Source organism: Lagenorhynchus albirostris, chromosome 7, assembly GCF_949774975.1.
Source record: "Lagenorhynchus albirostris chromosome 7, mLagAlb1.1, whole genome shotgun sequence".
NCBI lineage: Eukaryota > Metazoa > Chordata > Mammalia > Artiodactyla > Delphinidae > Lagenorhynchus > Lagenorhynchus albirostris.
Window position 1 is genome coordinate 5,567,631 of NC_083101.1, and position 20,664 is coordinate 5,588,294.

At 54.7% G+C, this 20,664-nt stretch overlaps 1 protein-coding gene across 1 annotated transcript in view; it reads right to left on the reverse strand.

The window, feature by feature from the left end:
• Nucleotides 1-20,664, reverse strand: part of LAMC3 (laminin subunit gamma 3) — a 59,914-nt gene continuing 39,250 nt past the window's right edge. The window contains exons 15-29 of the mRNA XM_060153284.1: nt 17,889-18,134; nt 16,889-17,042; nt 16,084-16,226; nt 15,414-15,592; nt 13,946-14,087; nt 12,693-12,898; nt 12,235-12,311; nt 10,872-11,006; nt 9,609-9,756; nt 8,466-8,615; nt 6,204-6,306; nt 3,909-4,108; nt 3,042-3,188; nt 2,849-2,948; nt 1-384 (exon numbers count right to left, since the gene is read on the reverse strand). Coding sequence (XP_060009267.1) covers nt 134-384; nt 2,849-2,948; nt 3,042-3,188; nt 3,909-4,108; nt 6,204-6,306; nt 8,466-8,615; nt 9,609-9,756; nt 10,872-11,006; nt 12,235-12,311; nt 12,693-12,898; nt 13,946-14,087; nt 15,414-15,592; nt 16,084-16,226; nt 16,889-17,042; nt 17,889-18,134 — 2,381 coding nt within the window. The 3' untranslated portion in view covers nt 1-133. The remainder of the gene's footprint in view (nt 385-2,848; nt 2,949-3,041; nt 3,189-3,908; nt 4,109-6,203; nt 6,307-8,465; nt 8,616-9,608; nt 9,757-10,871; nt 11,007-12,234; nt 12,312-12,692; nt 12,899-13,945; nt 14,088-15,413; nt 15,593-16,083; nt 16,227-16,888; nt 17,043-17,888; nt 18,135-20,664) is intronic.

Below are 20,664 nucleotides of genomic sequence, written 5' to 3' on the forward strand. Positions count from 1 at the left end.
TGCCGGCGTGGAGGGGCTGTGGGCACAGACCGGGCGGGTGCGCGGCAGCAGGATCTGGGCAGCGTGCCTGCATGGCGCACCTGTGGCGGGCGTGCATGCCCCGGGCCGGGGGCACCGTGGGTCCGGGCAGCCCTCACTGCCAGCTGGCGCAGCTCTCGGGCAGGCTCTGCAAAATGGCCTCCAGATTCTGCTTGTCAGCACGGATCTCAGCAAGGTTGCTCTCGAAGCTCTGGATCTGCAGCTGCTGCTGTTCAGACTCCCGCTCCAAGAGCCTCAGTTTCCCTTGCAGCACCCCTGGTGGGCCCAGTTGCAGCCTCAGGCGCTCCAGTGCCCGCTGGGTCTCATTCAGGGCCCGGGCGGGGGCTCCGAGGGTGTCCAGTGACCCTGTGGAGGGGCACGGACAGCCTCAGGGTGGGCTGGCTCCCCTGCAGGCCCCAGAAGCCTGTTCAGGCCCCATCCCCAGAAGCCCTCCCCAGCCCAAACCCTCCAGGTTTCCGAGTGCCCACGATCTACCAGGAGGCAAGGGACCGAGAGGGCGGCGTGGTGAGGCAGGTAAGGGCCTGGCCTGGGCATCCCACCGGGCTTACGTGCAGGCCCCGGAACTTTCCCCCTGGGTGGCACTGGGCAACTGTTAATTTTTGTTGTTGGTATTACTATTACTGTTAAAAAATGAAGGCCTTGGGTGAGTCCCGAGCCCCAGTTTCCTCACCTGTAAAGCAGTGTGAGTGGGAGAGGCCCCATAATGCCTGCGGCTCCCACACACTGTTTCAATTCACTGAGAGCCCACACTTACAGATGGTACTTGCGGGCCAGGATGCGGGGACATCAGGGTGAAAAGAAAGGTTTCTGGCATCAGAATGAGGGTGTGTGAGGCAGACAGGGCAGGAGGGGCTGCAGGCCTGGGCAGCAGGCCCCAGGGGTCTAGTCCCGGCCTAGCACACATTAGGACTTCCTGGAGGAGCCTCTCCAAGTGTAAACCGAGGGGGTGGGGCCGGGTGCTCACATATGAACTGGGTGATGGTGGCACGGAATCCACGGGCTGTCTCCCCCACCTGGCCTCTGTCACCTTGTCATTAAGGTGGCATTCAACGGAAAGACAGCTGAGCCAGGTGGGAGAGTGCTGGAGTCACAGAAACAAATCCTCAATGCCTTCGAATCCCACAGGACCCCCCTGGGCCCCAGGGCTCCCCATGGCCCTGAGTCTCCTGGGCAATGAAGGCTGGTTTGGAGGACAGGCGACTGCAAGAGCTGAGCCCCAGGGCAGGAAGAAGCAGAGAGAAGCTGAGCCCTGCTGCCGGGCAGGCCCTGCTCCCAGCCGAGACTCGGAGAGGTCCCACCATCCACGGGCAAGTCCAAACAGCCTGGCCTTTGAGGAGGTTACAGCCTCCACTCTGACTGCCCAGCTGGGCCTCCTGGGGCGGGGACAGGGTCTAGGTGTGCGTGGTCACTCCTGCACCCCCGAGTCGAGCATAGTGCCGATGTGAAAGAATAAATGACAACAACAACGGCCAGCGTGGTTTACCCACACAGAGCGTTTGTTTCGTGCTGGGCATCGTGTCCAGCGAGCTGAGTTCTTGCGGGTAGAGACCTGTGGCTACGAGCGGGTGCTCTGGATCGGTCAGACCTGAGCGTGATCCGCAGCCTCCCCACTGACTGGCTGGGGGACCCTGGGCCCATCATCTAAATTCTCTGGGCCTTAGTTTCCTCATCTGCAAAATAGCAAGAGCACGGGGATCCTTGCCTCGGAAGTTAAAATGAGCTACGATCATGTGTGCAAATAGCTTGGTGGAGCCTGGCATCCAGCCACAATGCAGAACCTGCTGATTCTTCCTCATCTTATCGATCACGGTAACCGAAATGCACGCTGTTACACGCATGAACCTTGAGGACGTTACACTGAGCGCAATAAGCCAGTAACAAAAGTACACACACTACATGATTCCACTTAGGTGAGGTGCCTACGGTACCAAATTCAGAGACAGAAAGTAGAACAGGGCTTGCCAGGGGCTGGGGGAGGGGGGAATGGGGAGTCTGTGTATAAGGGGGGCGGGTTTCATGTCGGGCTGATGAGAAAGTTCTGGAGATGGATGGTGGCGATGGCTGCACAGTAAGGTGAAGGTTGTGCCTAATGCCAGTGAACTGTACGCTGAAAGGGGCTAAAATGGCAAGTTTTAGGTTTTGTGTATTTTACCCCAGCTCTGAAAACTGCTTGTTCATTTCCGCCGAACTGCTCTGACACTGTCCCTTCGCCCCTGCTCTGAGGGCGCCACGTCTTGGGGGGCTGTCCCTTCCACGATTTACTGTCTCATCACACACAGTGTGGAAAGCACTCTCGAAACTACCCCACTGTTACTCCCATTTCCCGGGTGGGGGAACCGAGGCTCAGAGAGGTGGAGTGATTTTCCCAAGGTCTCACAGCCAAGGAAGGGAAAGTACCGGACTGGAATGCCAGTCTCTCTGATTCCAAACCAGCACCTGAGCCTCGATGCCAGACTTGCTTCTGTGACATTCTCTCTCCTTCTCTGAAACCCTCCACCACTGAGGCAGGGCCTAGTCACCTGGTACCTACAGGTGTTCTGTGGGTGGTGAGTGTTCTGTGTCTCTCCTCTCCTCCTGACTAGCAGCCCCTGGAGGACGAAGTGAGCATGCTTCTGGACACCATCCCTGCCTCGCCCCGGGGGGCCTGGAGCGGTTACAAATGCTTGTCATTGAGCACAAGGCTCGGGATGGGGGAACCACGGACAGGAGGGCTAGGAGGCAAGCTTCCCCAGGACGGGGCCTCCCAGGAAGCTCTCGGAGATGCACCGTGCACCCAGGGGGCCAGGGCCCGGCCTTGGGGTCTCCTTACCCAGCCTGGCAAGCAGCTCTGACAAGGCTTTGATGTCCTTCTCCAGAGAGGTGCGTGATTCCCGGATCTGCTTCTCCATCTCGCTCAGCCCGGCACCCACCTTTTGGCGGGGGAGGGGAAGAAAAGCTTGAGCGGCTCCTGGCTGGCTCCCGGGACCACAGGAGAAGGAGTGCTGGGGTCTCAGCACACGTACCTGATCAGCTGCTTCTAGCTGCTGTCTGCGTGCTTCTGAGGCCAGGACCTGCTGGGAGGCCTGCTGGAGCATCGACTGCGTCTGGCTGGAGAGCCGGCCAGCCCGGCGGTGCTCTTGCTTCCCCTCCCTCAGCAAGGCCTTGGCGAGCTACGTTCGGGGTGGGCGGCAGCAGCAGGGAGGGGAGTGTGAGTGGAGAAACTCCTTTTAGAGGTAAAGGGTGACCGCCCTGCCCAGCGGTCATAGATTCACGCACCAGATCATTCATTCATTCATTCCACAGCTGTGTACCAGATGCCGGCAAAGAGCAGACTGCTGGACACTACCCACCTCCCCCGAGAGGAGAAATTCCAATAATTTACAGATGGGGACACAGAGGTGCAGAGAGGAGGAGCTGGCCAAACTCAAAATGGCGGGACCAGAAACCAAGCCTGGGGACTCCTTCAATCCAGCACTGTCTCTAGGGAGCTGTAGAGGCAGTTCACTTGGGCCCTGAGCGACGGTGCTGGGAAGACGCCTATTGATTCAAATTTGGCCCGAATTAAACAAGAAAAGTCTAGAAGTTTAGGGAGTAGAGCCAAACAGACTGAGGTGCGAGTCCTGGTTATGTTAAGTTACTGAACTGGGCTGGGCGTCAGGGTCCTCACCTGTCCCATGGGGACAGCAGTGACATCTATTTCATGCGGAATCAACAGGGTCACCCGTGTGAAGCGCCAGAGCTCAGAGCCTGGGACCCCTTAGTAAGTGCAGAGTATTCAGCATTGCATACAGAAGGGGCATTTACCCTACAGAAGGGCACCTCTTCTATGACAGGTCTCCCACACGCCCAGAAGGCAGGGATGCCCCTGGAGTCACATCCGTGGCCCTGACCTTGGCACTGTCCTTGGCCAACAGCTCGGCTTCCCTGCCCTTCTTCTTGGCACTGGAGGAGATAGATGCCGCATTTCCCAGCATCCTCTCCACCTGCTTGGTCTTCTTTTTGGACTCTGCAAGGAGCCTGTCCTGGACAATGGCTGCCTGCCTCCTCAGTGCGGCCTGGTCCTTGGGCCGAGGAAACCTTGGCTTCATTCCTGTAAAGCCAACCGAGGCTGTGTCAGGAGGGCTGGGCTCATGCCTGGAGAGCCCATGGGGTGGTCACTGCCAGATGTCTGACCAACCCCAGACCCTTGGACAACGTGAGCAGGGGTATGAGATGCATGAGATCTGTGTGTAAACTTCTCAGGCTCACCCAGGGAAAACAAATGAGTGAGACATACTGCCCTGTGAGTGTAAAGATTCATGTTATATTATGATACTTACTAAAGTCACAGAATTGCATGCTGGTCAATGCCTGGGCCAGTGGTAGAGATGGGAGCTATAGCACGGTACACAGCAAGATCCATTAAGTTCCTTGTTTTTACATACCACGCATTTCTAATAGGCTTTGAGGCAGCTTATCGTGATGAACAGACCAAACACTGGACCATTAAAATGATAAACCAAAGGCCATATGTAACCAGGGGGATGATGAGAAGTGAGAAGCGCCAGAAAGTTAGGATAATGACGGTGCAGGTACCGAATGCACTGTTTACCTTTTAGCCCCTAGCGGCCAAGACAAAAAGAGAAATTCTACAATCCACATTGGTTTTTATTACCTAATAAGAAGTAGTTTCCTTCTATATAGAAAGAAAGACTTTTTCCTTTCCTTTCAGATAAAATTCTAACGGAAATTTATCCTAAGGAGTACTGATTATAGTAGACAAAGTCAAAATTTAAAAAGAATCAAGGGGACTTCCCTGGCGATCCAGTGGTTAAGAATCCACCTTCCAGTGTAGGGGACGTGGGTTCGATCCCTGGGCGGGGAACTAAGATCCCACATGCCGCGGGGCAACTAAGCCCACGCGCATCGTAACGAAAGATCCCGTGGGCTGCAACCAAGACCCGATGCAGCAAATAAATAAATAAATAAATATTTTTTAAAAAAAGAATCAAGCCTTCTAATATCCAGGGACATAATACTACATAATCATTCTATGAAGATAATCCAAAAGTTAGATCTACTTTGCTTCCTGTACACAAAATTGGCATTTCTTAAAGTGCACTCTGGGGGGACTTCCCTGGTGGCACAGTGGTTAAGAATCCGCCTGCCAGTGCAGGGGACACAGGTTCGAGCCCTGGTCCAGGAAGATTCCACATGCCGCAGAGCAGCTAAGCCCGTGCGCCACAACTACTGAGCCTGAGCTCTAGAGCCCGCGAGCCAGAACTACTGAGCCCTCATGCCACAACTACTGAAGCCCTCGCGCCTAGAGCCCGCGCTCTGAAACAAGAGAAGCCACTGCAGTGAGAAGCCGTGCACCACAACAAAGAGCAGCCCCCACTCGCCACGACTAGAGAAAGCCCGTGCGCAGCAACAAAGACCCAACACAGCCAAAAAAAGAAAAAAAGTGCACACTGGGGAGCCCTAATTCTACAGGCTGTTGATAAATGCTAGGGGAAATTAAGTTTACATAAAGTGAACCCGGTTTCTTTATTGAAAGACTTCTCAGAGCCTTTAATATTCTCAGGTGTGCACTGCAAGGCCTCAGGGAGATCTATAGCACGTGACATTTCCTAAACTTATTTGAACACAGATCCTCTCCTGGCAGAGCAGCTGCAGGCTAGGGGCTGTTCCACATTTCATTCAGTAAAATTTCCTTTCTTGGTCTACCCAACTGTAAAATGGGGGCACTTGGCCTCCTTTCCCTACAGCTCAAAAGAGACCTGTACTGGCATCAACCCATCAACCCACGTTCTAAAGAGAAACGCTGCATCCCTTCCCATAGCCCCACTGGACATTGGACCAGGGCAGCCATATTTGTACCAGGTAACCAGACTCCCAGCCAGAGTGGCCTAGATCAGGGATGGACAGCTGATGGCATCAGATTCTCTTCCCATCTGGTCCTGAGGGGCTCTGCGTGTGTGGTCTGATGATGGATGGCCACGTAGGCAAGAACCTGGTGAGCGGTATGCGAGATGGGGAGGGACAAAGCAGCCAGAGGAGAGGGAGGTCCTTAGAGGCAGAGGGAATGGTCTCCTTGGCTTACGCCCACGTGACTGGACTTCTGTCCTCTGCTGCCAAGCCTGCCCTGGTGTCTGTCATGGGCATCTGTGCATCCACGAGCCTGGGGCTAAGCAGGGCACACATACCTTCTAGGTCAGCCAGCAGAGTCCTGGCTCCTGTGACAGTCACCATGGCAGCCTGGACAGATGAGGAAGCCCGGGTCAGGGCAGCTCTGGCTTCCCGGTGCAGCTGGAGAGAGAAGAGAGAGAGGCTGGTCAGGTGGTGCCGGAGGTGTGCTGGGCAGAGAGGGGTCAGGTGGGCACCAAACCCACATGTACAAGGTCCCAAAACAACACCAAAACTCTGACACTGAATTATGCTGTTTACCAGGAACATCTGATCTGTTTTATTATTCCAATATTAAACCTTGAATATCTCTCCCAAGAAGTTACCTGTCTCACAAAAGCTCCGAGGAAAACTGAAACCTAAGAACTAAAAGAAAGATGAACAACTGAAAATTTCTTGTCAGAACACTGCCGCGTCTCAGCCAGAGGATGTGAAGTAGTGAATCTGTTTATTAGACAACTTTTACTCATAGAAAATTAGTTTCTTCCCCGTTGCCACTAAAAAAAGGCTGGATACTTAAAGAATACGGGTCTGATGGATGAATAGATACACAAAATGTGGTGTATCCACAGAACGGAATATTATTCAGCCATGAAAGGGAACGAAGTGCTGATATATACTACGATGTGGATGAACCTAGAAAATATTATGGTAAAGCAGCCAGACACAAAAGGTCACATATGGCACGATTCCATTTATATGAAATGTCTGAAATTGGAAAATCCATAGAGACAGAAAGCAGATGGGCAGTCGCCAGGGGCTGGGGGGAGGGAGGAATGAAGAGCGACTGTTCAATGGGTATAAGCAGTCGCCCTTTGGGGTGATGAATGTTTTGGAACTAGACAGAGGTGGTGATCACACAACATTGGGAATGTGTTAAATGCCACTGTGTTGTACACTTTCAAATGGGTAATTTTATGTGATGTGAATTTCAATCCATCATCAGTCATGCGGGGTTTAAAAATTTTTTTGGTAAAGTCTTTATTGAATTTGTTACAATACTCTTTCTGTTTTATGCTTTGGTTTTTTTGTCTGTGAGGCATGTGGGATCTTACCTCCTCGATCAGGGATGGAACCTGCAGGCCCTGCATTGGAAGGAGAAGTCTTAACTACCGGACCGCCAGGGAAGTCGCAATCATGTGGGTTTGAAGAGCCACCAGATGCTGCCCTGGGATCCCTTGTGTCTTAAGTCTTACTCCAAATGCCTAGCAGGATGGGAGAGGAAGGTGGGAGGCACTGTGTTGGGGCACTGCGCACTGGGGTCTGGTCCTGACTCTGCTGTGGCCTCATCTGTGCCCCAGACCAGGGTGATGGACTAAATCAATGGGTACCACCCCAGGGGGCCCTGACACAGCACAGCTCTCCCAGTATGTGACAGGCACCAGGCCCAGCTGTTCGGATGCAGGCAACAGCTTTCTGCCTTGTTTCTTGTCTTTAAAAGGAAAATAAAGATGGATACAGGGGACTTCCCTGGCGGTCCAGCGGTTAAGACTCTGCACTTCCACTGTACGGGGCATGGGTTTGATCCTTGGTCGGGGAACTAAGATCTTCCGTGGCCCCCCCCAAAAAAAAAGATGGCTACGGGATAAGCCACTGCTGGGATTTGAAAAAGGTCTGTAGATTAGCTCATTGTATTATATCATGTTGATTTCCTTATTTTGATCCTTGTAAGATGGCTGGGTAAAACATTAACAGAAGGAGAATCTGTGTGAAGGGTATATGGGACTTCTTTGTGCTTTCTTCCAAACCTTTTTCTAAGTCTAGATGAAAGATGGAAAGTTAAAAAAAAAAACCCTTGAAGGGGTGCTTATACTTTAATAGGTTGGAAACCACTGGTGGGGGCTCAATTCACTCCATGATTCTTGAATTCCCTGATTATTTAGTCTTGCCTCCCCTCCTGGGTTGTAAATGCCAAACAGTGGGGTTTAGCACTAGAGCAACGTATGTGCTAAAATATCTGGCAAGTGTACTAATGAATGCAAGAATAAGTGAATGAGACCCATCCCAGCTGTAATTAACACTGAGTAAGGGTGGTGGGCATGGCTCTGTCTGTCTGTCCATCCTGCCTCCTCTCACACCTTTACTCCTTCTCGGGAAATCAGGACCTCCTGCCTTGGCACGAGCTAACTGAGGTTCTCTGGAATTTGGGGGAAGGCACTGGAGGGGTGGAAAGAACTACTTCTGGTCTTTGCCCTTCCCTCCCCCTGCAACCCCTGAGCCCAGATCATGCCTGGGGCAGCCCCAACTTTCTCCAGGTGCTGCCTCAAAGGACAAGAGCCCACCTGCATAAGGGGTTCTGTCTTGTGCAGCACGGCCTGGGCGGTGGCCTGGAGGGCCCGGGCAGCCTCGGTGACCACGCGCTCTCTCGACGTGACCGTCTTCTCCAGGGCCTGCACCTTCAGGCCCAGGGTCCTGGCCTGGGACTTCTGAGGCTGCCGGGAGATGGAGGGCTCAGACAAGGCCTGATGGGAAGGTCCGAGGGGCAGGTCCTCTACTGGGTGGGAGAAGCCCAGGGGCAGGGACCGTGGGGGGCAGGGCTGCACGTGGACCCTAAGAAGCAGAGGGGCCAGGGCGAGAGAAGCCAGACTGGGGAAGCTGTCACTTGAGGTCTGATTCTAGCACCAGCAATTTCTAGAAGCACAGACTCAGCTAACCTCCCGGACCTGTGTTTCCTTCCCCAGGCTCACAATCCCTTAGCTGAAACCTTGGGGCCGGACGTACTTCTGAATTCAGAATTTCCTGCGGGGACTTCTTATTACCTAACGCCCTCAGCAGTATCTGGGGCAGTGCTCAGGGCCAAACATGTCACCACCTACATTTTCCTTCTTCACACACAGTGGGAGGATCAAACACCCTGAGTAAACAGCCTGGGAGCCGTCAGTCCTGGGCAGGCTGGGCCCCAGATGCATTTCTATAAGTTTAGTCTTTTTTTTAAAGTTTAGCTCCCAAGTTTTGGAATTTCAGGATTACTGAGAAGGCCTGATGAGCCTTCTCAGAGGTAAGCAGCATAGGGTGACAGGCACGTAGAGGATGAGGGCATTGCTCAGGAATCCCCTCCAGCCCCTCATGGATGCAGGCCTGAAATAACCAAATGGGTGAACTCTAGCCGACAGACGGACAAAGTAACCGAGGCACAGGGATGGGAAGTCCTTTGCCAAGGTCACAGAGCCAGAGTGGCGGAGCTGGGATTTGGCCCCATGTCCGTCTGGTGTCATTGCCAATGCCACTATGATGAAGAAGAGGCCTCGGCCTTGATATTATCATTATAATCAACAACAAAGATTGGCTGGGATCTTTTAATCAACTGCTAGAGAGTTAGAAATAAGCCACGTCCTCTGCCTCTGCCTGGGCCGCACTGGTTTCCCAGCTGCCACATTCTCCCTCACAACCACCGCATGCAGAGCTCCAGGGACAGCTGAGCTGACCGGTGCTGCAGGGGCAGCCGGTGAGGCCAGGCGCTGGGCTGCATCTGCGCCGACTTGCTGCACGGCGGCCAGCACCCTCTCAGCTTCAGGCAGCACCTCTGCCACGGCCGTGCCCAGCGCCCTCTGGGCCGCGTGTACCTCCTGGTACCTGGGAGGAGACAGAGGCAGGATGGCCCAGGAGCAGGACGCAGGCCATCCCTCCCCATTGCTGTCCCGGCCCCCCCAGTGGAGCTCCCGGTTGAAGGGGCTCTGGCAACTTCCCGGGCAGAACCGCCGTCAGCGGAGCTGGTACCCAGCAGCTGGCCTCGGAAACTGGCTGCTCCGCAGCTGTCTAATGAATGGGGAAGGCAGCCGAGGGGCTGCATTCTTGTTTCCTCATTCACTGAATTCAATCACGCTTTTCTGAAGGAGCTCCCGCTTGGTTTCCACTTGAGAATCACATGTTTTGCAAATGTTTGGCTCCTCTGGACGAATGATGAAGAGGAAAATGCCTGGTGGTGTTGGAGGGATAGCGGCCCAGGCCCTGATGCCCCTGAGTGACCTTGGGCATGTTGCTCTCCAGGTAAATGGAGACCTCTGGGCTGCATGACTGTTCTGGGGCCCTTTCTCCCTGAAATGCTGTAATCAATCAACCAGGACAGCTTTTCTGTCCAGCTGTCCACACCCTGCCCCACCCAGCTCCCCCTACCATGGGTACTGCGGGACCACCCCCCCGTCCCCAGGGTGCCTCCCATCCCTCATCCCTTTACAGAGAGCCAGCCCCCCGCCCCCGCCCCTGGGAGTGGGTCATGTGATCCACCCAGCCATACCGATTGGCTCAGGACTGGCCACCTGACCCAAGCTGGGCCAATCAGATTCTCTCATCTAGGAAATCCACTTGGGCTCAGTGAGACGTTGGTGGGTCTCCGCTGACCCTCTGAATGAGCTGGATACAAGGGGGCCACCCACAGCAGAGAAGCAGAGGCCAAGAAGAAAGCTGGTGCCTGACAGGAGCTCCCCAGGGGGTCAAGGATGACCTGACCTGGAACCTCCTTGTTTAGGTTCTCATTCCTTCTCTCCAGAGGCTAAGCTGCACCCCGGCAGGAGTGGGTTCCTCTAACGCACCCCCAAGCAGGCCTAAGACCCTAGGCATCGCACCCCACCCTAAAGAACATCGGGATTCAGGGAAGGAAGCCGGTTCTGGAACCAGCGGCCTCTGACCAGGCCCTGCCGGCTTCAGGAAGCCAACCCAAGCTCCTACCCACACCTGGGAGGTCTCCTCACCTGTCCTCTAGCTCCTGCTGGGCCTCCAGGGCTGTTCTCCCCTCCACCAGACTCCAGAGAAGCGCATAACTGCTGTTGGAGGTGAGCAGGGCCCTCCGAGCAGTGGCCTCAATCCTGGTGGTGGTGGCCCTGTGACTGTATGACAATACCCGCCCGACCATCACCAGGGGCTGACACAGAGGGGGCCCGGGCCCACCCCCCACCCCCCGCCACCGCATGGGCCTCTTGCCGTCCCAAAGGGAGTACAGCCACGGGTGCCAGGCTCCTGTCCTCCCTCTGCCTGACGCACAGTGAAGACTGATGGGAAGGGGACCCGTGCCCCTGCTCCTGTTATATAGGGTTTATGCCTGTTGTCCTGGCATAATAAATAATAGGGCCTTTGATCACACATAAAATCTCAGCTTGGACAATAAATTATATGGTTACCCTAATAAAGAGAGCATAGAAAAGACAGCCTGGGTTTGAATCTGGCCCTATCACTTCTAACCCTGTGTCCTTAAGCAAGTCACTTTACTTCTCTGAGTCTCTTTTCTCATCTGTAAAATGGGTCTACAGTCCCTAAAGTACAGCTAAAGGGACAAATCGCTTCAGAGCTTGTGTCTTTAGAATCTTAAGCTGCTTCTTAAAAGCAGTGGATGAAACAACCCAAATGTCCATCGACGGATGACTGGATAAACAAAATGTGGCATATTGGTACAATGGAACATTACTGGGTTGTAAAAAAGAATGAAGTACTGATATCTGGTACAATAGGCATGAACCTTGAAAATATTTTGCTGTATGAAAGAAGCCAGATACAAAAGACCATGTGTATGATTCCATTCATATGAAACGTCCAGATTGGCCAGTCTATAGAGACGGAAAGTAGATTGGTGGTTACCAGGGGCTGAGGAGGGCGAAGAGGAATGGGGAGCGATGCCTAATGGGTACCTGTTTCTGGGGTAAGGAAACTGTTCTAAAACTGACTGCGGAGATGGTTGCACAATTCTGTGCAATTCTGTGCAATTCTGTGAATACACTGAAAACCACTGAACTGTACTTGAACTGGTTGACTTGCGTGGCATGTGAATTATATCTCAGTAAAGCTGTTATAAAAAAAATAGCCAGTGAAGGCTCTCAGATGCCTTCAGGCGACCAATGTCGGCAGACCCCCACCCCGACCCCTGCATCTCATGCCATCCTTGCACACCTCTCCTTCCCATGGCGATGACACTTCAGCTCTGTACTCAAGTGATTCCAACTCCCGGAGTGGGGATACCTATGGGGCTGGCCCTGACCCTGGAAGCCCCCAGCAGAAGGGCTGGGCTCCCTTCATGGTTGCGTGGCCAGGACCTCACCATGCTCCCAGGGCACGGGGGCTCACCTCCTGGCGAGGGCACGGGCCTCTATGGCCAGATGACTCCAGTTGGTGGGCTGGCCGAGCCCTTCCTGAGGAATCGCCTTTAGAGAAGAGAGAGAAATAGGAGGAAACTGATGGCCCATCCCTGAAGGGCAGGGCCCACATCTGGCTAACTTGTTGGGCAGACCTGGGCCATGCCACTTATTTCATAAACGCTCAGAGCCAGCTACAAAGTCAGCATCCAGTGGGCGGAGCCCTAGAGCTTGGAAATAACAATAACGACGCCTACCACTTGCTGGGCATTCACTGTCTACTTGGAATACGGCTCGTTCTTTGCAAATATTATCTCACTGAATCGGCAGAGGAGGCACTGTGTGACCGCTATTTTGCAGATGAGAAAACTGAGCCTCCCAAAGCAGGGGGCGGGGGCACGCCCCAGGCTCAGCAGAGGGGAGGAGTTGGGGAGGGGTCCCCTGGGGTACCAGAGATGCAAGGATGGTGGCTGCATGCAGAATCTCCTCTTCTGAGGACTCCAGCACCGCCTCTAGGTCTGCCAGCTGGACGCAGGTCTTCTCAGCTCTGGCCTGGGCACAGTGGGCTTTCCTGCTCAGTGCCTGCAGCTGCTCTCGGGCAGCCTTCACAGCACCCTCAAGGCCTGTCACCTGCTCCAGGAAGTCTTCCTGGACCCCTGCAGAAAGCCCAGAGTCCAGGAGTCACAGAGGAGTCGAGATTTCACAATAAAGCCTGCAACTTCAAAGGGCCCCATCTGTGTCCTCTACTCCTCCTGGGCACAGCTTGACTCCATCACCAGGCCTGAGCACTGGTTCCAAAGGAAAGGCCTCCCCATTTTACAGATGCGAAGGCTGAGGCCCACAGATGGCAAATCATGACCCAAGGTCCCCCACACAGGAAGTCAGCCACAGAGGAAGGACCGGAAGGAATCCAGGCCTTCTAGATCCACAGTGAACAATTCCTGAACCTGAGACAGCAGTAAAACCCGCCTTGAGTCAGCTCCGTCGTTCGCAGCGTGGCTCAGTGTGGGAGTTTCAATGCACAGCATCTGATGGCTCCCTATTTTGTTAGTCTTGCAAACAGGTGCTCAGCTCACCTACGGCTGCTACGGGAGTACAGGTGCTTGTGAACGCGAAATTTAAGAAAATAAGCAATTCACGTTTGATGCTCCTAGATTTCAGTGTCCCAGGGACAAATTGCACGTGGACTTAATGACAATCTTTTTTCTTATTTACCCATTTATTTTCTATGCTGGGGATACAGCAGTGAGCAAAACGGCCAACAGTCAAAGACGGCAGGAACTTTACCTGTTCAGCACCTGGGACAGCGCCCCAATGATTATTTGTTGCGTGACTGACTCAACGAATGAACCCACCCCCACCCCCACCCCCACCCCCGTCCTCACTGAGCTTTATGGGTGCAGTGTAGGTGGCGCAGGGGGCATGGGGACCGAGGCTATAGTCAGAGCTATATTTTGTAGCTTTGTATAAAGCTACAAAGTACAACTGGGTGAGGGATATTGAAAGAGAGGTTCGTGGGATGACAGGACTGCATAGCAGGAGGAACTCACTTAGTTGGGGAGGTCAGACAGCCTCTCCCAGCAAGTGAGTTCTCCTAGGGGTGAACCCGACTGAGGTCAGACTGAAGGGCTCCACAGGGGGCATCTGACCAGCCAGCCCCCTCCCCTTGCCTCCCAGTCTTCCACTCTGCTCTCCCACTGTACCTTGCAGCAGGGGGTGGCCCTCGTAGATGTCCCCCCGTGGGGCCTCTCCCTGTAGAATGTCCAGTGGTCCCCAGGGCCTGCCACAGTTTGACCCCTGCAGCCACCCTTCCATCAGGGTCAGTCTGGCCTTTAGCCTGGCAGCCTGGAGAGGTCAGGGAAGGAACGGTGTGGGAGGCTGGTGGCCTAAAGTCCTGCTTGGAAACCTCTGCCTGGCCTGCCCACCCCAAGCATTGCCTTCTCTGATCCTACCCTGGGCCTCAAAGCTAAGCACACACAGGACCTCTGAGAACCAGCTGTGCCCACCCTGTCCTCAGAGCTGCCCCTTCCCTTTTCATACCCACAGCCCCTGCTGGCATTCAGCCGACCACACCTCTGCCCTACTGAGGGAGGGATGGGAAGGGAAGCCCCAGGAGGATTTCTGTCTGTTTTGCTATGTTCCCAGGACTTGGCACAGAGCAGGCATGTGATCCTTGCAGGCCGAGTGAGTGTGCTTTGCGACGTCTCCTAGCCCCATTCTTTCAATCATATGAACAATACACGCATTTACGGAGCACTTGCTAGGAGCCAGGTGTGAGCGACCGCTGGCCACGCACCAGCTCACATTCACCTTGTAACCACCCTAAGGGGCAGGGGATACAGGTCCCGAGCCCGGTCCTCGATTCCAAAGTCCAAAATGCTCTGAAAACCTTCAAAGCTTTCCATTCCTTACTGGGTGGCAGAATCAGGTTGAAAAAACCCTGCACTCAATTAGAAAAAAAACTGCTCTGAACAAGGCTACTTATGATGTTGATTTACCCCCTTGGTGTGACTACTCACCTGTTCTCCTGCAGATGTATCACTGGGTTTGGTTAGGGGGCCGGCCCAGGCACCACTGGGAGCGGTACCTAATATTCAGCACACACCATCCTATCTTTCTACAGAACCATCACTGGATTCAGGTTAAGGGGCTGCAGGCCTGAACTATTTCATTTTGGAGTACGAGACACACACTGAAACTTACCAAGGCTGTCACCTGCCTGGGCATGTGACAACTAACAGGGTTGGGGGGGTAGGGGAACCCCAGAGGTCATGCTCCTGACCCCTGCACGACACCACCTCCCTGCCTGAGATACTACTTGTGTCCATAATGGGCATTGCCCTCCTCCTGACCCTCCCCCAAAGGGCCTTCTGTGGTCTCGTTCCCACTGAACTTGAGAAAGTGTGAGACCTCGGCCTGGGTGGTGGGGAAGGACACGCAACAGAAGCCACCTTTCTCCTGTCCGCTCAGGAGCCAGGGAAGGGCAGAGGTGGGGCTGGGCCAGATGGCTGGGTGGGCACAAGAAGGAGGTGGCCGGTGGTCCTAGAAGGTCTGAGAGCTGTGGGTAAGTGGGCACTTCCCGGTGCCCAGCACAGAGCTGGTGCTCACTGGGGGCGTGAAATGAACAGAAGGTGGGGCGGCCCTGGGCAGGGCCTGGATGGGAGGGCTCACCTCCTTCTTCACCAGGGCGTAGCAGGACGGGCACTCCTGGCAGTGTGTGCCGCCGGCCGTGAGGAAGAAGTTGTCCTGGCAGAGGTCACACTTGTAGCCCACAAAGCCGGGCCTGCACACACACGTGCTGTTCTCATGACACTGGGCCGAGGCGGCGCCCAGCGGGGAGCACCTGCAGGCTGGGGGGCGGGGCAGACGGCGCTGGGTGCCCTGATGGCCACCCCACACTGGAACCCCCAGGTCCCCCGCACCCTTGCGCCTGGCTGCTTCAGACCCCATGGGCAGCTCAAGTACATTCCTGGGTCCTTCCTGGGAGACTGATTCAGAAGGCTGGAGGTGACGGCTGAGAGCCTGAGTTATTTCAGTGCCCCGGGATCTGAGGACCAGTCAGGTTTAGGACTGCCACGCAGTCTAACCATACAAACGAGGCCCAGAGAGGTGACCTGATGGCCCCAGGCACACAGGGATTTAGCAGTGGAGTCTAGGACTAGATTCTTGGCCTCCCATGCTGTCTTCTGCGCTGCTCACTCACTCCACATTCCCACGGCTGCTCTAAGAAAACCTGCCCCGTATCTGATCTCTCTCCTGCGGCGTGGCCATCTGCCCCATTGGTCCTCTTTCCTAGAAGCCTCACTCTCTAGGCAGCCTGGGAAGGACCCGGCTTCCTTACCCCGGCAGCCCCTGATGGAGAAGCCGAAGAAACCCAGCTGGCATCTGTCGCAGGCCTGGCCCTCGACGCCTGGGCGGCAGGGGCACTGCCCGGTCTTGGGGTGGCACTGGTCCCCCTGGGAGCCCAGCGGGCGGCACTCGCAGCTACGACAAGGGAAGGGACCCAGGTCTGAGTCCAGCTCTGGGCCATTCCCAGTCCCACCTCTGCCGGCCAGGGCTGGTGGTCACGCCTCTACTGACAAGGCCCCATCTCTGTGTCTGCACATGTCAAACAGCTTCCCTCAGGCTGGGCCCTGGAAAGCACAGTCTCATAAAATGCTCCCCCCACAAAAAAGGTATGGGGACATATATACATTTGGACTATACCCTTCAGTTGGAAAGTCACAATGCAATTAGCATATTAAAGGCCTGAGAAGTCTGGTCAGGAAGAAACCTGTTTGCTTCACTGGGCATTTCCCTGGAGTTCTCCACTGCTCCCTAAAGATGGTATCTAAGCTGCTGCTGTGGCCCAAAAGGTCACAGAGCGACAGAGTTACCGAGAAGGGAATCAGAGACCCAACCAGCCCCTGCCCACCTGGGCATCCCTTAGGGCTGCTCTTGGCCTGCAGCCTGGGTTGGCAGGGCCATGAATCTGACCCCCAAGGGACCATCCCTTTGTCCCCCTTCAGTGCAGGGCACAGTGTACCTGGCAGTGGGCCTGGGACGACACCTGCCAAGCCAGGCCCCTCTCTGGAGGCTCCCTGGCGATTTCGTCCATCCTGGAGAAACACCCAGGGGAAGGGCACCCACAGCCTCGCCCCACCCACCTCCGGCAGCCCCTTCCAGGCTGGAGGTCGTAGAAGCCAGGGCTGCACTGGCCACAGTTCCGTCCGGTCACATGAGGCAGGCAGGTGCACTGGCCGGTCACCGGGTCACAGGGTCTCTGCTCGCCGACTGAGCCCGCCCGGTCGCAGCTGCAGGCTGGGGGTGGGAGCAGGAAAGGGTGGTGGGGAACCATGCCGATCATCTGTTCAACCGCTGGGGACCCAGGAGAGGCAGAGAAGATGGGGCGCCCACAGAGATGACTCACGTTCAGCTCAGACGCCTAAGCATCTCTGCAAAAAGGTTCTAGGGCTGGGCTCAAGTCTCAGCCCATTTTCTATGTCCTTGGAGAGACAGCCCAGAACAGTCGTGGTGGCAGATGGCCCTTCTGAGCCTGCCCTGAGCCCCCACAGGCTGGAGAGAAGGCCAGAAACTTGGTTGGGGGCTAGGGGCAGACCTCTGTTCCCACTGTTTTGGGCCCCTTGTCTCTGCTCTCCTGGGTCCCATAAAACAAGAGGCGACAGGTGCTGCATACGTGGCAAGGACTCAGGAGCAAGTGAGTCTGGGGCAAATACTGAGCTGCTCCCTGCAGCACTTCTGGAAGCCTCCCACGAGCTCACGCACACTGTGGCCCTCTGAGAGGGCACAGAGGGCGGAGCACCTTGGTGGGGAGGCACGGCCTGACAGGAAGCCCAGGGGCAGGACAAACGTAATGAGTGCCGCAGGCCATCTGGGACAGTCTTGCATGCCAACTGTGGAGCGTGAGGTAAGTGCTAAATTATCCGGGCAGGAAAAAAAAAGAAAAAAATCACAGGGTCAGAGTTGATCAGATCCCGAGGCTGAAAGACCTCGGAGAAGAGCAAACCCTTACACTTTCTTGACAAGGCAACAGGGAAGGTGAGTAATCTGCCTAAGGTTGCACAGCCTTGCAGAGCAGCCAGCTGGATCTGGTGGAGAAGGGGCCCACCACGCCCCACCCTGTGGGTCTGGGAGGGGGGTACTCACGCATGCATTTGTCTGCGGCCCGAGGGGACAGGGCGCTCCCGTAGAAGCCTTCCTCACAGCTCTCACAGTGGGCACCTGTCGTGTTGTGTAGGCATCGCAGGCAGCGGCCAGACAGGGGGTCACAGTTGCCCACCGCATTGGGGTCCACGTTCCCACTGCACTGACACAGCTGGCAAGGCTGGGGGGCCCCAGAGAGCCCCAGTGGGTCCCCAAAAAAGCCATCATCACAGATCTCACAGCGCCACCCTGGGAAAGAAGAAACCTTGTGTGATTGAGGAACCCAGCCCGCTGGGTCCATGAAGGGTGAGGCCGGGCATGAACCAAAGTAAGCTCCCTCAGGTCTCCTTGTGGAGCAGAGCAGGGGCTGTGGGGTCAGTCTGACCTGGGCCATTAGCAGGCTGTGTGGTCTTAAGCAAGTCACTGTGCCTCTCTGAACTTGGGCTCCTTGTCTGCAGAGTGGGGACAATAATGGCAGCTACCTCAAAGGACTGTTGAGAAGGTTTGGTGAGATCACTTGTGCAAAGCACTTAGCACAGATCCTGGCACATGGTTGGTGCTCAACAGCAGTGGCTGTTATCACCCATTCACCATCATCACCCTCCTTGTCATCGTGTCATCACCCACATCCTCATCATCATCACCATTCTCTTCATTAGCGCCTTGACCACCATCTTCATCATCATCGTCATCATCGCCTTTGTCGACGTCACCTTCATCTTGATCATCTCTGTCATCATTATCATCCATCATCTTCATCATTATCATCCATCATCTTGGTCATTCATCACCTTCATCATCATCTTCCTTGTCTCCATCTTCAACGTCACTGTCACCCTCCTCTTCACCCTTCTGTACCTCATCCTCTCCCCCATCTCCCTCCTTCAGCTGTGGTTGCTTTTTCGTTTGCGGTTTCTGACCCCTTTGCCTTTTCTGCTTCTCATGGTTTCTGAACTCCATTTGGACTGTTTATTTCATACTCCCACCTTGCTTCCTGGGTTTGATCTGGGGCTGCTGCTTCATCTTCCAGCCCCAGGGTTACTGTGAGTCTCAGAAAAGAAGGTGTGTGAGGAGGCTTTTGGAGGGTCATGGCTTGGGAGATTCACTCTGAACACAGACGGGGCATAAAAGGACACACTTGGACTATTGAGGTGTCAGTTCATTCTTGGTAAGTACACCTACCTCTCTGTGTATATCTTCATGAAACAGACGACTGCGGGGACTCTGGGGGTGGCAGGATGACGGGCATCTTAAGTCGTCTTCTTGCTTGTATGCACATTCACATTCCTCTTTACACGTTTACAAACAGTTGACATTGTTACCATGAGTATTACTAACTTTATAACTTAAAAAATAGCTACTGTCATGGTGAAAGATAGTTGTGGGCTCCCTGCCTCCTCAAAGTTCATTGGTCCAGTTGAAATCAAGTTAATGCGACTAAAGGCAGGCAACCTTGAACATGGAGAGGAGGAATACTAAGGAAGAGATGAAAAAAAGAGAGAGAAAAGGAAGGCAAAGAAAAATCTGAATGGAGTTCAAGGTAGAGGCTAGTGTCTGGCTTTGAGACTCTGAAATAGAAATGAAGTAAGAGGGGGGAATTCAATGATTAGGACTCCATGCTTTCACTGCGGAGGGCCTGGGTTCAATCCCTGGTCAGGGAACTAAGATCCCACAAGCTGTGCAGCGCGGCCAAAAAAAAAAAAGTAAGACGGGCAAGGGGGAGATTGAAGCTGGTGATGAAGGATGTGGTCCCCACAGTTAACCTGCCATCCACTTGGGACCAGGTGAGGACAGCTCCCAGGTAGGAGGCAGCTGCCAAGGGTTCCGGATGGTAGACAAGTGAGGCAGGCAGGGATCAGGGCTTGACCCTGGTCAGTCCCGGCTCAGACTGTCTGGGTGAGGGCTTTGGCAGGACCTGAAGGATGCTGGTGTGATAAAGACAGGAACTGGTACAAAGCCCCAGGGCCTAACGTCGACTCCAGGGAGCCTTCCCAGGGTTCCCTCTGTGGACAGCAGTGGCTTGCTCCCCAAAAATCCTCCCTTGGGTAACTTCTCTAAGTGTCCACCCTCTCACTGAGTGGGATCCCCTCATGTTGCAGACCAGAGGAAGCCACAGGTAGGGAGCCAGAAAATGTGGGGAAGTTTATGGAAACAAAGGGGCATCATGATGGCAGGGGGCAGGGTCCTGTGGTGGGACCTCACTCCCTCAGTTCTTGGGACCCCTGCTCTGGGGCATCTCCCCAGTCCTGCTAGCCATCAGGGAGCTGCTTTCAGAGTGGTCTCAACAAAGCAGGCATCTGACAGGACCAAGATAATGGGCTGTCCTGATGCAGCCACAGGTACTGGATGTAGAACCAGATGTCTGGGAACCTTGGAACATTATGCCAAGTGAAACAAGCCAGACACAGGGCTTCCCTGGTGCCGCAGTGGTTAAGAATCCGCCTGCCAATGCAGGGGACACGGGTTCGAGCCCTGGTCCGGGAAGATCCCACATGTCTTGGAGCAACTAAACCCGTGCGCCACAACTACTGAGCTTGCGCTCTAGAGTCCGTGAGCCACAACTACTGAGCCCGCGTGCCACAACTACTGAGGTCCGCGCACCTAGAGCCCGTGCTCTGCATCAAGAGAAGCCACGGCAATGAGAAGCCCGTGCACCGCAACGAAGAGTAGCCCCCACTCGCCACAACTAGAGAAAGCCCGTGCGCAGCAACAAAGACCCAACGCAGCAAGGAAGGAAGGAAGGAAGGAAGGAAGGAAGGAAGAAACAAAGAAGCTAGAC